The sequence below is a fragment of the Sinocyclocheilus rhinocerous genome, unplaced genomic scaffold (genome assembly GCF_001515625.1).
Source record: "Sinocyclocheilus rhinocerous isolate Xijiao unplaced genomic scaffold, SAMN03320098_v1.1 scaffold789, whole genome shotgun sequence".
Taxonomy (NCBI): domain Eukaryota; kingdom Metazoa; phylum Chordata; class Actinopteri; order Cypriniformes; family Cyprinidae; genus Sinocyclocheilus; species Sinocyclocheilus rhinocerous.
Genome location: NW_015667306.1, coordinates 3,046,238 through 3,061,971, shown reverse-complemented (window position 1 = coordinate 3,061,971; position 15,734 = coordinate 3,046,238). Strand labels below are relative to the sequence as shown.

General features: G+C 37.6%; 2 protein-coding genes across 2 annotated transcripts; both read left to right on the top strand.

The window, feature by feature from the left end:
- Window positions 1-2,432: 2,432 nt before the first annotated feature.
- Window positions 2,433-9,057, top strand: LOC107733776 (flocculation protein FLO11-like). Its single transcript, XM_016545570.1, has 6 exons — window positions 2,433-2,972; window positions 5,814-5,879; window positions 6,178-6,308; window positions 6,423-6,603; window positions 6,688-7,379; window positions 7,535-9,057. Exons 3-6 carry the CDS (start codon window positions 6,186-6,188, stop codon window positions 8,306-8,308), a joined length of 1,770 nt encoding a protein of 589 aa, XP_016401056.1. The 5' UTR covers window positions 2,433-2,972; window positions 5,814-5,879; window positions 6,178-6,185; the 3' UTR covers window positions 8,309-9,057.
- A 1,866-nt stretch (window positions 9,058-10,923) lies between these two features.
- LOC107733768 (pantothenate kinase 3-like) lies at window positions 10,924-15,641 on the top strand. The gene is made up of 8 exons (XM_016545556.1): window positions 10,924-11,041; window positions 11,174-11,423; window positions 12,234-12,586; window positions 13,146-13,399; window positions 13,493-13,669; window positions 14,008-14,131; window positions 14,340-14,465; window positions 14,551-15,641. The coding sequence occupies exons 1-8, from the start codon at window positions 10,976-10,978 to the stop codon at window positions 14,599-14,601; spliced, it is 1,401 nt and encodes a 466-aa protein (XP_016401042.1). The 5' UTR covers window positions 10,924-10,975; the 3' UTR covers window positions 14,602-15,641.
- Window positions 15,642-15,734: the final 93 nt, after the last annotated feature.

Here is a 15,734-nt window from a genome sequence, read left to right as displayed (position 1 = left end):
CCTTTGACCTCTGTTATATCTGTGCTGGAAAATCCAGTTTAAGATGCTAGCTGTATTTTGGAGAATGATAGCTGAATCTAAGCTGGTCCAAGCTTGTAATAAACTGTGCAGTCATGTATTGACTAAATGTATGTACTGAACATGAAAAGTAAAGTAAATTTTTATGAAGTAAATAATCTTAATTTCACTAGTCTGCTTCTGTTTTGTCTGTTGTATATTTAAATAATGTATGTTCTGACTCAGAATCTGTTTCACTAAGAAATGTTTTAAGTATATGTAAATAATAAAAATATGCTTGAAAATGTTGTATTTTGTAGTCCCTTTTTGGTTGATTTCAAATGCAACCTAGAATGTAGGTGCTAATATTTCAAAACATTTTGAATGTGATTTGTTTAAAAATGTTTCATAGAAATATGCTTGCAAGCTTTGCATTTTTTTTTTACTATATATACAAACTATTATACTATATATTTAATATATGTCTTTATTTGTATGTGGTATCAAAAGTTTAGAGATTGAAGGAAGGACCATGGCTCACAAAAACCACGTGAGCATGCTATATTGTTGGTCAAGAGAGCACAGTGGATGCTATTTTAGTGTAGGCTCTATTAGTGCCGAATGAATGATTAGCTTTAAGTGCTTTTAGCAAGAGGTGCTTTTAAAAGATCACTGTTCTTTCAACTAAAAGCCTGCTTGGTTACTACAAAATACCCTCTGACATTTGAACATACTGTGACATGCATGCAATATATAGGCCAGCAATGAATAATATCTACAAATGAGATTGGAATTCACAAGCAAATGCATATGTACATTTTTACTTAGGAGCTTGTCAATTAGGGTCGATTAACTAAGCTAAACATACTTTGTACAGCTATCTATTACTTATAGCAGCTTGGCAGTAGTGCTGTCAAACGATTAATCATGATTAATCTCATCCAAAATAAAAGTTTTTGTTTACAGAATATATGTGTGTGTACAGTGTATATCTATTATGTATATATAAGTGCACACAAATGCATGTATATATTTAAGAAAAATATGTTGTTTATATATAAAATATTTCTAGATAAATTATATAAATATAAACATGTACATACATGTAAATATTTTCAAAATATATACTGTATGTTTGTGTATTTATATATGCATAATAAATATACACAGTACACACACATATGTAAACAAAAACTTTTATTTTGGACGTGATTAATCGCGATTAATCATTTGACAGCACTACTTGGCAGATTTTTTTGTTTACATAGCAAGTCTCTATGACATAAGCACATGATGCTACTAATCTAGTACATTCACAATGTCTTTGCCAAAAGTATTTACAACTATAAAATGTACAACTATTTATACACTCAATATTAGGTAGCTATTTACTTTAGACTCAGAGAGTATGAAAAAGAATGGGTTTAAAAAGTACAGTATTGTATTTACTATGTTTGAGCTAAACATAAGGCCGGTGATTTATCATGCACAGTATTCTGCTTTCAGTGGCCCATATACACACAAACACAAGAGATTGGCTGTAGCCTTAGGAGATATGCTCATATTATGTATTTTTATAGTATAATAGCCATTACCCGTGAAGAGAGTGAAAGATGCAGTCACCGTGGGAATTGAGATGGATGGGATAGAGACAAGATGGTGTAAAAAAATGGGATTACAACTCCACTCTGGACAAACAGGGCCATCTACTGGCCATTTAGAGAAATATACACTGGGGTGACTTGGTGAATTGGCCATTGATACATATACACGAGATGAGGGCAATTGCATATAGCCCAGGATCAACAGTTTCTAACAACATAAATAATCAAATATATTATTATTACTCTGCTGCACCCTCTTTCTCTTTTTTGCTTTAGATGACTTAACAAAATATCTCCTTTTCCGTGTAGCTATTCAATTTTAGAAAGCTCGGGGCACAAAATAGGATCCATCGGGGCAGCACAGTAAATTTTATAGTAGTTATTTTTTGTTAATAAGGCTAATATGTGTTTGCAAAACAGGCTGTTAACTTAATACAAGGACATCTTAGTAAAACAAGAATAAAACGAACCATTTGCTGGGAATATTTCCAATGTATTAATAGTGTAAACGGTTCAAAGCCTTTACTTTCCCAGATGATCACTCTCTTTAGGGTTTTGTTTAGGTTAGTAACGCAAATTACTAAATAATTTATTTTTGGGAGTAGACATCACTTCTTTCTGTCATTACTGCAGATGTGCAAGTATATAATGCGCATGTCTGAGAACGCGTGTCTGCACACCGCCCAACTCACACTCATGCATGCTACATGCTAACTTTACAGAAAATTTGAAAATCAATTCCATAGTTACTGTTGAAATTGGACACAAAATTTGTACACATTTAATATTTATATTTTATTTTAATATTTATATTTTTCATGGTGGCAACATCATCGGGCCACAAAAACGGCGGCTCGAGGGTCTTAGACCCAAAAAATGAACTTAAGTAGCCTATGGCACGTTCAGTATGTAGCATATCCCTCCCTCAGAGTTTATCAGCTTTCAGTGGCGTCTTTATCGGTTTTTACAACTGCCATACCTTTAACAGCTGTATAATTAAATAGGTAACCATGCATTTCAAAGTCTAGCTGACCTAGGATAATTTTAGTTTAATTTCGGCATAACAGTTTGTCCCCTATGCCCGCTGCACCTGCCAACAAAATGATAAAAATAATAATGGTTATGGTTTTTAAACTTGTCTTATTGCAAGACGATACGATTCCAAAATCATTTTTGCAACACGAAAATGCGAGAATTCAGTGGCGTAATATTGTAACAAGTTGATACACAGTTCCGAGATCCAATGAAAAAGACAAACAGCGTGTGATGACAGGGGAGGGTTGTGCTTTAAACGCTGAACGGAAGACGTGCATATCGAAACTTAGTGGTTCAATCTGCGAAGGACCTCACAGACTGACCTTCCTCTAAAGGGTAAGTTCAAATACACTTCATATTTCTACAGTGTTAGTTGTTTTGTGCGTAAATTATACTGTACTTGCGTTTCGTGTATTAATGTCTGTCTTGCATAAAGCTCGCGCACCAGTAAATGTAGTTGACGATTTCACTTACAGACGGACAGTCTCTTGAAAATACGTGTTACATAAATGCACACTTTAATCATTTAAGACGTTTGTATGCGCTTTTTGTATGTTTGTGACTCCTGCGACCTATTTTTCCTGGTAAATCGACTTGAAAAATCATGCTCAAATATCGGTTATAAAATTTCGCTGATCTCTTCGTAATCACTTTAGCATGGGATTCAAAGTTTGCTCTTTGTCGTTATTCTTCATCATTTACGCCAGGCACATGTAGAACATACTTTAAAGTATATGCTGTATATCAAGACAGGTAGGTGGCTTCCTGGTCACCTCGAAGTACTTGACAATGTTTCCTTTAAGATTTTACAGGGAAATGGTGCGGTCGTTTAGAGGACATTCCACATGAGAGCAGGTTTGCCAGTTTCCTTGAACATAAGCCAATTAAGCAGACTTAACCTCGTGCTTTAAACCCTATAATAATTTATTAGAAACTGTGAATAGTCGCGGACTTGGCTGGCTGCACATTAGCTCTGAGGAAGGACAGCGCCTGCCTACCTGTCTAGTTTAGTGTGGTTTAGGACAGTAAATGAACCCTTATGTCTGTTATCATTCAAGATGACAGATAATAACTCTGCTCCAGTTAAACTATTTCATGTTTGACCTTTAAGGGACGTGAACTATGGATTAACCTGCAGTGCCTTAGTTCAGAAGAGCAGTACTGTCATTGAATCTGACAACAGATTATAATTTCTGAGCTGTTTAAGTGAAAACAGACTAAGATTCTGACTAAAAACAGTCTCTGATGATTTTTGGGTCCTCCTTTTCACTATGAGATTGTCTGCTTTGTCAATCCTGTCTAAGGTAAGACTGTGGGCTGAATTTTTGAGCTTGTTTGGTTGAGCTGGCTTTAGGGGGCATGAATATTTAGTTTGAATACACGACTGAATTTATAATTCTCATAATAGAAAAGGTAGGCCTAAATGCTTGTTTAAATGCTTAAAATTTAATTTTATGAATTGTGCAGTATAAACATCTGTACAAACAAACAAAATAAATAAATAAATATATATATATATAAAATTATTTATTTATTTATTTAAATGGATGAGTTGGACTTAAATTTTGTATGAAGAGTTTTGATTCAGCACTTTTTGAATCAAATTCATATTGTTTTTCTATTATACAGTTAATATAAAGTGGTATTAAACATTAAAAGTAATATTATACTGTATAATTTTTCCTACTTTTCTACTATGGGCAATAGCAGTAATAAATAATAATAATGAGCAGATGTGTCATGGTAGTTTATGCCACAAAAAATGTTGTATGGAGTGTATTGAATGGAAATATTTCAAGTGAATAGCCGAACTGAACAGGTCATATAACATAGGAATCCATTGAAAAGCAGGGCTTCACCATTGGCTTTTGGGATTTTTCAGTTTTGTACATGATTTCCCTCCTTCTGGGAACAGCAGATATATGTGTAAATTATCATTTTGAGGGAAAGAGGAGCAACGGTTGCAGAACAGCAGTAGTTTTTGCTTTGATCTTTGGAGATCATTAAATTTTCAATCAGCAGGGTAATGTCCAGTTCACATCTGTTTTGTACTCTGTACCATACAAAAATACTAAAGTATACACTCATGTCAGAATCACTTTGTTACAGCTGTGATGTGTTGTGTTAGATAATAGGCCTACTGTAGATCATTTTAAGTGCAAATTATTTAAATGTGCTACAATGTCCTGTCAATGGTTAATTTTTAAACTATTATGAATATGAATTAATTTATATGTCACACAAGTTGATACATAGATATCAAAATCAGGTTGAGGAATCACACCAGAAGACCACACAAAACAAAGTTTGCGATCTAGGTACACTTTGGCTCATTCTTCACAAATTAAAATGTTTAAGACAAATGAAAATTATTTACAAATATACTGTACATGAACTCAGAAGCTTAGCATACATATTAATTGAATAATATTATATGTGTCTGCAGGAAAGCAGCTCTGATCTGTCTGTCACCAAATAAAAAATGTAGCCTATGTCGTCATTACATGATTGCATGATTTAAAAATACATTAAATAAGACCTTACAATCAAGAACATCAAATAGTTACATTATACAGTCATTAACACATTAGCCAAACCAAAAATGGACAAAGCTATGATATATAATGAACAATGTAGTAGTCCTGTGAGTTTGGGAAATAATGTGAATCATTAGAAAAAACAGAAATGCATTAGACATAACTGGTGGGACAAATGTTTTTAAAATGTAGAGCAGATATGAAGAATGCCCATTCAGGGACATCCCCAGTATTGATGAGTCAATGTTGCAAAAATGATGCAAAATCTGCATTACGTTCCTCATATCCGATTTTACAAACATTTGTCACACCAGTTATATCAAATGCATTTCTGTTTCATCTGTTGTTTGAAAGTGTTTTCTAATGAAGGCCAAATGGAAACTTAAGGATTTCCCCAAAATTCTCATGCATACACCAGTTTTCACTTTCACTTTCACTTTCACTTTCAAGGCTTCCCACATCCAGAAGTGCTGAAGCAGGATGGATTATATGAGATGATGCAATCATATTTCTAGCATTGTCAGTAGACTGCACTCTGCCTAGCTGATTGTCTAACATTCTAATTCAGTTTTAATGATTGATAACCCTCTCAAACTTTGAAGATTACATTTGCAATAATTTTCTCTAATTCTTTTCCCAGGTCTGATTTGGAGTCCAGATTCAGGGACACAAAGAAAAGGCTGTTGAATTTTACTATTTCAAGCAGGTAATAATTTTCAAGTATGTGTTTTTATTTAGTGCAGGGGTGTCCATTCCTGCTCCTGGAGGGCAACTGTCCTGCAGAGTTTAGCTCCAACCCCAATTAAACACACCTAAACAAGCTAATCAAGGTCTTACTAGGCATACTAGAAACTACCAGGCAGGTGTGTTCAGGCAAGTTGGAGCTAAACTTTGCAGGACAGTCAGTGGCCCTCCAGAACCAAGTTTGGACACCCTTGATTTAGTGTGATTAATAACAATAAACCACTAAATAACACTATTTTTCTGTCATTCTCTCTTTATAAGTGCAAAAATGTCATTTACACGTGAGCAATTTTATAACGAGGCAATAAGGCCGAATTTGGCTCGTTTTTCATCAACGGTCAAAGTGAGAGATATCTTACCTCATCTGCCATGCCTCACATTCACTGATAGGGTAAGCAGTACTACATTTAACTACAGATAACATCACAATTATATCTAGATATGCAAAAGTAAAAGACTTCGGTAAATTATTTTTTGTTTACTAATTCAATTTGTGTTTTTGCAGGAAGAGGTCGAAGCCAAGAGAGAAATTTCTGGAAACTTCACTGCTATGCAGACACTTCTAGACAATCTACGCAGACGCGAGAAATGGCCTGATGAGTTCATCACTGCACTCCGGAACTGTGAACATAGGGAACTGGCTAATGAGATGAGCGCTACTTATGACAGGATCAGGGGCATCACAAGTAAGAGCTTTCTTGCTTGTGTACAAAACAAATTATGAAAAGGAGGGACGTTATTTTATGAATGCCTTTTTTCTTTATCTATAGATAATGCTGCTCCTGCTGCTCCTACACCCAGACCAGCACCTGCTCCAGCTGCTTCTTATACTTCATCTGGTTCCACAACAACCACAACCAGAGTGACAGTTCATGCAGTCCCAGCAACCACTCCTCCTCTGCTGATTCCACCCTCAAGGGGAGCCCCAGCAAGTTCAACTGCCTCTTCCAACACTGCAGCCCCAGAACCATCTCCTGCTCCTGTTAAACCTCCTACTCCAGTTCCAGCACCTTCTCCTGAACCAGTTTCCCAAGCTGAAGTAGCACCTCCTGTTGTAGCTCCTTCCCAAGCACCTCCCCCTCCTGAAGTCTCAGTTTCTAAAGTGTCTTTACCTGTTCCAACCCTCACTGGGGCAGCTGAGAACAAAACACCTGCTTTAGATAATTCAGATGGCTTGGCTTTAACAGACCGAACCACCATCTCCTCGTCAACTGGTGAAGCTCTCCTCTCCACCTCAAGTGCTCAAGCATTCTCCTCAGACACTTCCACTTCTCAAAGCCAAATAACAAAGCTTTACACCACCTCCCAGACTTCTCCGAAGTCAAAGAAGACCCAGGTGCCAACAGCAGACATAGATATTGACCCTTCTGAGAGACTCCCTGTCCAAGACACTAATCCCCCATTGAGAATGGAAAGGACATTTCAGGAGCCAGAAGAGATCTCTGACCCAACTGCAAATGAGGTAATACTCAACCCAAAGCACTTTACTGTTGTTCTTAGGCAAATCTGTGACGTAGCAAGTTCATTATTAAAATATTATCTGGTCAACTCTATTTCAAATTTTTCCAATGGTTAATATGTTGTTTTCTGTGGCTTAATCTTCTGTTTTCTCTGCAGAGGGTTCAGGGGAACAACACTGTTGGGTTGCCAGTTTTTAATAATGCTCCAACAAATTCTACCACAACAGCTCAGGCAACATCTTCTGCACCTGCTGAGGTGGTTACGCACTCTCCCTCTTCCATCGACCAGGAATGTTTCAGCAAGCCTGAAGTCCTTCAGCATCCAGAACCCCAGCAGAACAGAGCAGAGATTCTTCCTGTCTTTCAAGAGGAGCCTTGCTCAGTGGTTTCAGGTGATTTGGAGATCAGCAATGCAACAGACTCTTCCACAGAACTTGGAGAGTCTACTAGTCTTGCAGACCAGAACTCCGCTCCCTTTGCTTCCCTTGATTCTGCTACTCAGTCCTTTCAAGACCCTCCATACAATGCTGCTCCCTTGACCCGTAACCAGCCTGAGGAGGACCACTATGAATCTTTCTACGGGAGTCATACACCGATAAATGTAATCCAGTTTGCTGAAGAGCCATCTGCTGAAAATATGAATGGTCAGCCACTAAGCATCCTGCAACGTAGCACAGTCATCTCTGAGGACCAGCATACCCTGAACTATGTTGGCACAGAAAGTGCAGTTCATCTTTCTGAGCCATCTGGGCATGACAGTAAGAAGTCAACCACCATCAACGTTCGAGAGGAAGAATCCAGTGCTGCTAGGCCAGAGCAGAGAGGAGAGGGGCGCCCAGAATTATTCAGGATAAACAACTTCCACCTTATTGCTGCTGCAGGGATTGGTCTTTCTGCTGCATTATTGGCCTGGAAGTTCACCCACAAATGAAAATTTTGTCATCATGTACTTACTCTCGTGTTGCATGAAACCCCTATGATTTTTTTTTTCTCAATGAAACACAAAGGGACTTATTAAGTAAAATGTCCAGGCTGCTCTTTTCCATAAATAACAGTGGATAGTAACTGGTGCTGAAGAAAAGGACAAAATGTACAATAAAAGTAGTACAATAAAAGGTTTGTGCTATATACTAGGGATGGGCATTCCAAGCAAAAATAATATTCGAAAATTGCTGGGTATTATTCGATTATTATTTGAAAATCGCACCCCTCCCCCACCTGCACGCACAAACACCCATAAACGGAGAGAGATGGGATTCACGTTTTCAATCTGTATGATAAACTGTTTAATTCAGAAGATAGGCTACCTTAACTCAAGCCATATAATGATTGTAACGTGCTGAAACATTAATATAATAAACATAAGCGAATGATGGCACTTATTAACATAAGAGTCTGTCGATTAGCATAAATCAACTGCTCATAAGTCTAGGACATTTCCATTTAAAAAGAGGGAACCCCTAAACAGAATAGATACGAGATGGGAGAAAAAAATATACATCAGTATCTTCTGTCGCAATTATATCATTGGGTAATTATTCTGTCTATAAACTGCTGGCATCAGGGAGCCGTTATTAATATACGGGGCATTGAAATCGTTTATGAACCGCGTGCTTGTTTTTTACTTTCACTTTCGAGATTCGCGATCACACGTAACGTTACGGAGCAGCACTCGGCAGTACTTACCACACATTTTACAAGATTAGATGTTTCTAACATCTGGTACTCAGGATCTGCAAATCATTCGCCGTCATCCTATCAGTCATCTCTCCTTACTCTGTTTATGTGGTAAGTGAAATGTTATGTACTGTAATGTAACAGGCTACCGCTAACAAGCGGCTAACCATGTCCCTTTAGTGGCTCCGTAGAACGCATTATTTGTTTTCCGTGCCTTTCTGAATCCGGATTCACCCACACCTCAAACCCAGTCGGGAGTGTTTGCGGTCCGCACAGAACTTCGTCCTTACTGTAACTGTTATATGCAAGTCTTTTTTTTATGCCACGCAAGTCTACAGTGTGCGCGTGAGAAAATGTGTTCTTTTGTTGTCTTTGACAGCTTTTAGGTGCGTTATTGGCAGCGCCACCCTCTGCTTACATGAACGCATCACCGCCGCATTTGTATGGAAAACATGGGGAATTTTTTAAAGACAATAATCGCACAACCTATTCGATATTCTATAATAAAATCAACTAATCGAATATTCGAAAATCGTGACCCATCCCTACTATATACACCAAGACTTCTATAACCATTCGATAGCTTGCTATGAGGAACGGACTGAGATTTTAGTTGTCCAACATGATCTCTTTCGCCAAACTCTAGTGGTTTTATCCTCATGTATTATTTCATGTGTGTACATATAGGCCTATATGTAATCATGGTTTGCCATGTGCCTTACATTGATATGCCTTGTACGCCAGGGCCGATAATGAATTTGACTGCCGTTGCATCTGTGAAATCAGTTTCACTAATAAATTGATTGTCATGGAGCTTTAAAGTAATTTGGAGGACCCAGTTTGACTGGTATTACATTGTACAACAATTTGATGTACCGGTATTGTGAATTGTGGTAAGGTTGCAAGAATACATCCTGTGTGTGACAGACAATGAATATAAGGAGCTGTTGCATAACCTATCGGACATTTATGAAAAACTCATTTGGAACATTACATGGACTGGACAATGGCTCCAACCCTCTCCTTAAGGAACTCTTTCTCCATCACTGTCCCATATTTTCTGGTAAGTTGGACCCCTATAAGAGTTTCAAAGTGTGCACACACAGAACACTGTCCACTTTTGACAAAAATCAAACGTGTTCTCCTAATGCCTGCTGTAAGAGTTACCTATAGTGGAATAACTGTTAAAATAGATTAAGGTAAATGCAAACATAACCAAGTGCCCCATGGCCAAAGATTATATTGTTTATATTGCTGATATGTAAGTGTTGTGTCTGCAGAAGTCTCCAAGTCCAGTGCACAACAGTAATACACTGATGTGTAGTTGAAAAAGATTGTACACTGTATTCTAGGTATATGTTTAAGTTCACACATTCTCTGAGATTCAAACTCGTGTTCTTTGGGGTTGCTAGCGGCATTGCTCTATCGTTTGAGCTGCAGAAACAACATGCATGCTATTAGCATCAAGTTATCTGTGTAAGGGTAAACTGCTACATGAACATTGGAAATGACTGAATGAATTACGTGTACACTTTAAATGTAATTCATATGTCATTTTTAATCAGAAACTGCACTTTATCCACACTTTTTGATGTGAAATGATTGAACCTGATTTTAAATGCACTGTATATGTTAATGTTACTCCTGATCTTATAAGTATTTTATCTGGTTCTTGTAGGTTTGCTAGATAAGTTACTGTATTTCGGGGGAATATTTGTGCTAAACTGTTTTGCTTTTGTGTACTGCTCAATCTTGATCATGCACAGTCAATAATGATTTCCAGAAATGTTTCTGAAATAAAATGTCCTACCTTGAGTCTTTCTGGTCAGTCAGAGCATAAAAGGCGGTAAAGATTGTGAACAAATGATGCTTGTAGGGTTGTTATGTGAAGCGCGCCATCTACTGTTGAAGAAGACAACGTATGAACCGAACTGACAACCTGATTGGCTCGTTGCGATTTCAGTGGACAGGAGAAGAGCATTCATTGGTAATTCGAGTAACTGCTGGTGTTGTAAACACCGCGACGTAAATATTTTCTGCGGAGATGAGAATGACATGAAATACAGACAATGCATTTATATATGTTAACTGTGATTTTTCTGCTTAACAATCGATGTAGAGTTTTTTGGTAAAAGACATAATGGAGGTGAATGGCTTCCACTGTGACGGCGAGGGATGTGCGGAGGAGCAAGAGGAAGAACCGACAGCGCTCAGGCTGCCTCTATCAAAGACGAAAACGTCATGTAGCATAATTGCTACACCGGGTGCAGACAGCGCAGCGGCCGGCGGCAGTGCACTCCGAGAGCAGCGGATGTCAAAATCGACACCGGCGATGCTGAGGCTCGATTCGCTGAAAAAGAACAGGCCGCGTAGGTGAACCATCTTGTTATGGCGCTAGGTAACAGGGTTAACGGAGCTGATGCCACAGTGAAATCACAGTGATAAAATGTCAGATATAACGTTATATAAATTAAACCAACAGTCATACGTTTTATAGCCATTTTTGTCAATTTTTTGCGCTCGCGGTTGGCATCATACTATTGACTAACATGCAAAACATAACATACACTATACACTTAAATGTTTAGACGATAGATAACATTTAGCATTAAACATAATACAATTCATATATTTACTTATGGTATAACGTTAGCAGTAATACTAAAGTCTAATTTAATAAGCACTTAAGATTTTCTTGAGGAATCTTATATATCAAAAGACGACCCAGCACTGTACAATAACGTAATAAGTAATAACGTTTTATAACCAAAAATGTAATACTTAAGTGTGTGACACTTTTTTTTTTCTCAATTTTGTCGTGTTGACTTATTCTTCAAACGCAACCATTCAATCATGCTACTCAAGTTATTGTGCAAGGAACAAATATTTCTTTTTGATTAATGAGAAATGTTTTTTTTTCGAAATTACTTAAAACACTATTGTGTATTTGAATTTATAACTCTGTTACCTTTTATTTTTTTTAATGTATTATACATTTTGTCCCATTTTACTTACAAGGCTGAAAATATGCCAACCTCAATGAAAATTACAGAAAATAAAACTGCTCATATGTAGTTAAAAGTGAACTTTTTCCTAAAAAAGTGAAATGAGCTTACTCACAGAAAATGTTTAGAAAATGCACAAGGTATTGTAGTCACTTCACTATTATTGGTCCCCAGCTTTCCCATGGTTTGGCATGGACATTGGTGGCACATTGGTGAAGCTGGTCTACTTTGAGCCCAAAGACATTACAGCAGAAGAAGAACAGGAGGAGGTGGATAGTCTGAAAAGCATCCGCCGCTACCTCACCTCACACACCGCCTATGGCAAAACAGGTATACGAGATGTTCACCTGGAGCTCTCTGACCTCACACTTTGGGGCCGCAAGGGCAACCTGCACTTCATCCGCTTTCCCACGCACGAGCTGCCTGCCTTCCTGCAGATGGGCCGAGACAAGCATTTCTCCAGTCTGCACACAACCCTCTGTGCCACTGGAGGTGGTGCATTTAAATATGAAGATGGCTTCCGTACGGTGTGTCCAAGCTCACATTGCTGCAATTATATATATAATTTTATGTGATCTGTTTAAAGGAATAGATAGACCAAAAATGAAATGATGGCCTCAATCTGATCAAGATGTAGATGAGTTTGTTTCTTCATTGGAACAGATTTGGAGAAATTTAGCATTACATCACTTGCTCACCAATGGATCCTCTGCAGTGAATGGGTGCCATGAGAATGAGAGTCCAGACAGCTGATAAAAACACCCACAAGTAATCCACACGACTTTAGCCCATCAATTAATATCTTGTGAAGTGAAAATCCATCATTAAGATGTTTTAATTTTATAACACTTATAACCAAAATAAAATACGATTCCATAATCCAGAATTGTGATGTTTTTATCAGCTGTTTGGACTCTTATTCTTACGGCACCCAGGATCCAATGGTGAGCAAGTGATGTAATGGTACATTTCTCCACATCTGTACCTATTTAAGAAACTCATCTACATCTTAAATGGTCTGAAGGTGATTTTTGGTGAACTATTCTTTTAACTAATTGGTTCTCTATGCTGTCTTTCCTCTCTTAGATGGCCAATCTGCAGCTGTTGAAGCTGGATGAGCTTGAATGCCTGATAAAGGGGGTTCTGTACATTGACTCAGTGGTCTCAAGTGGTCCACCTGAATGTTACTATTTTGAACATCCAACAGACCCTGAGCGCTGCGAGCAGAAGGCATACAACCTGGAGAACCCCTATCCTCTGCTGCTTGTCAACATCGGCTCTGGTGTCAGCATACTGGCTGTATACTCCAAAGACAACTACAAGCGTGTTACTGGAACCAGGTTGGTCATGACTTAATAATATTGCAACAGTTTAACAAAATAAATGGGCATTTTACTGTAAAGCTATAGTAATATTTTCTGTCTCCCCTTTAGTCTTGGTGGTGGTACATTCCTTGGGCTTTGTTGCCTGTTGACTGGATGCTCCACCTTTGAGGAGGCATTGGCAATGGCCACAGAAGGGGAAAGTACACGTGTAGATAAACTAGTCAAGGACATCTATGGTGGCGACTATGAACGATTTGGCTTGCCAGGATGGGCTGTTGCCTCCAGGTACAGGCATATACACTAGCTTTTGAAAATTTTGGGTCTTTTTTAATGTTTTTAATGTTCTTAAATCAATCCAAATGAATTTAGGATTCTTTGATGAACAGAATAGAAAACTTTTGTATCATCACAAATGTTTTTTCGGACACTTTTGATTAATTTAATGCATCCTTGATGATTAAAATGTTTATTTTTTTTTACTTCTAACCCCAAATTATATCTAAACAATTACATTGTTATTCCTTATATGACACTGTTATCATTTTAAAATGGTTCTGTAATGACACTGATAATAGACGTGAATCAGTTTAATCAATATAATGTATGTGTATTTTCTTTTGTAGCTTTGGGAGCATGATGTGCAAGGAGAAGAGAGACTCGGTCTCCAAGGAGGATCTGGCTAGAGCAACACTTGTCACCATCACCAACAACATTGGCTCAATCACGCGCATGTGTGCACTTAACGAGGTACACGTGCACATCCACACTTTAAATCACCAGTATGTTGTCCTTGCCCTTGTCTGTCAGCCTCTTTACGGTGCTGCCTTGTGGAATCTGGATCAAGCAGCATTGTACAGGGCTATGAGAGACCAGGCGCCAATCAGCTCCTTGGAAACTCCTCTTAAAAGAATGACATTTTCAGAATCAATGCTCATTATGAGTTTCTTCCATTTAGAACATTGAAAGAGTGGTATTTGTTGGGAACTTTCTGCGAGTGAACACATTATCCATGAAGCTGCTCGCTTATGCTTTGGACTACTGGAGCAAAGGACAACTCAAAGCCCTGTTCCTGCGACATGAGGTGTGTGTGTGAGTCTTTGTAATTCCTCCAAAGCTAAACAATATCTGAACAAATCACTTCAAGTCATTTTATTTGTGTTTTTCAGGGTTATTTTGGTGCGGTTGGTGCACTTTTGGAGTTACCAAACCCATCCTGATCTGCTACTCAATCTTAGTTCACAGCTTTTACCAAAAGACAGAAATATTTATGCAAACAGACCAAAATTGCCTTCAAATATCAGACCATGCCCTCAACTATGCAGACCAACCTCTGACATCTTATTAATACCAAAACTATTACTATAATAACATCTCTTAAAAATATGCTATACAGTCAGGTTAAACAATCAGAATTAACTACATGCCTATACTAGTTTAAGGAATTACTGCAAACATCAGAACTGTTTAGAGCCTTTAACTTTTGAAAACAGTCAAACCACTTGATATGAGAATAAGCCAGTAAGATCTGATACTTTACATAGCTTAAGTCACAACCACGTGATTAGACATCATTTATAATGTGTCAGCTGTCATCTTATACTGTACTATCATTACTGGTTATGAACTGATATTGCATCAAGCAGAAGAACAGTGACTGAAACTTGTATTGTTTATGGTTGCTAGTGACAGTAATCATTATGGTACATTGCACTATTTTTGGGGCACAGACATCATTTACTCAAAAGCAAGCTGATCAGTCAAGCACTTTGCTCATTTTGCTCTCTTGTATATGTAACTGATGCAACATAAATGCAAAATTACTAAATATATTTTTTGTTGTAGATGTCGCAGTGAGTTCGGAATCAGAATTTCATAAATGTTATGTAGCTCATATTATGTTTGTAGAGAAACAGTGTTGTTTTGACAATTATTGCATAACGGTGTGAGAGAGAGAAAGGGACCAGGCAAAACTTTGACCTTTTTTCAGGGAGGGGAACAAAAAACTTTTACACTATGGATAAATCTCCTCCTCAAACCTGAGAACTGTTTTTTCTTCTTCTTTGGAATAACTTTGGTGACCCTGTTGCATAAACCAACACTGAAACAACATGTGTTCTGTTGCCTTCTCTTTATAGTCTGCGTACCTTACTTGCTCATTGCTCAAGTCAGTATAAATAATCAGTTTGTTCCTACACCAGCAAATAAGAAGTGCCTTGCGTTTTGTTTTTAAAACATGGAAAACAAGTATTGTTCTTCAACAAAAATGTTTATATATATAAAATATATAAATCACTATAAAAAGCCTTCTTCGTGCTTTTGACATGCAGAAACAATGACTTGATTAATTAAA

Bases quoted from the DNA above. Each gene is read 5' to 3' on its own strand.
- LOC107733776 (XM_016545570.1), top strand. From the start codon at position 6,186: ATGTCATTTACACGTGAGCAATTTTATAACGAGGCAATAAGGCCGAAT. The intron at 6,309-6,422 runs GTAAGCAGTACT...GTGTTTTTGCAG, and splicing joins GCCTCACATTCACTGATAGG to GAAGAGGTCGAAGCCAAGAG. The intron at 6,604-6,687 runs GTAAGAGCTTTC...CTTTATCTATAG, and splicing joins CAGGATCAGGGGCATCACAA to ATAATGCTGCTCCTGCTGCT.
- LOC107733768 (XM_016545556.1), top strand. From the start codon at position 10,976: ATGAACCGAACTGACAACCTGATTGGCTCGTTGCGATTTCAGTGGACA. The intron at 12,587-13,145 runs GTGTGTCCAAGC...TTCCTCTCTTAG, and splicing joins ATGAAGATGGCTTCCGTACG to ATGGCCAATCTGCAGCTGTT. The intron at 14,132-14,339 runs GTACACGTGCAC...TCTTCCATTTAG, and splicing joins GCATGTGTGCACTTAACGAG to AACATTGAAAGAGTGGTATT.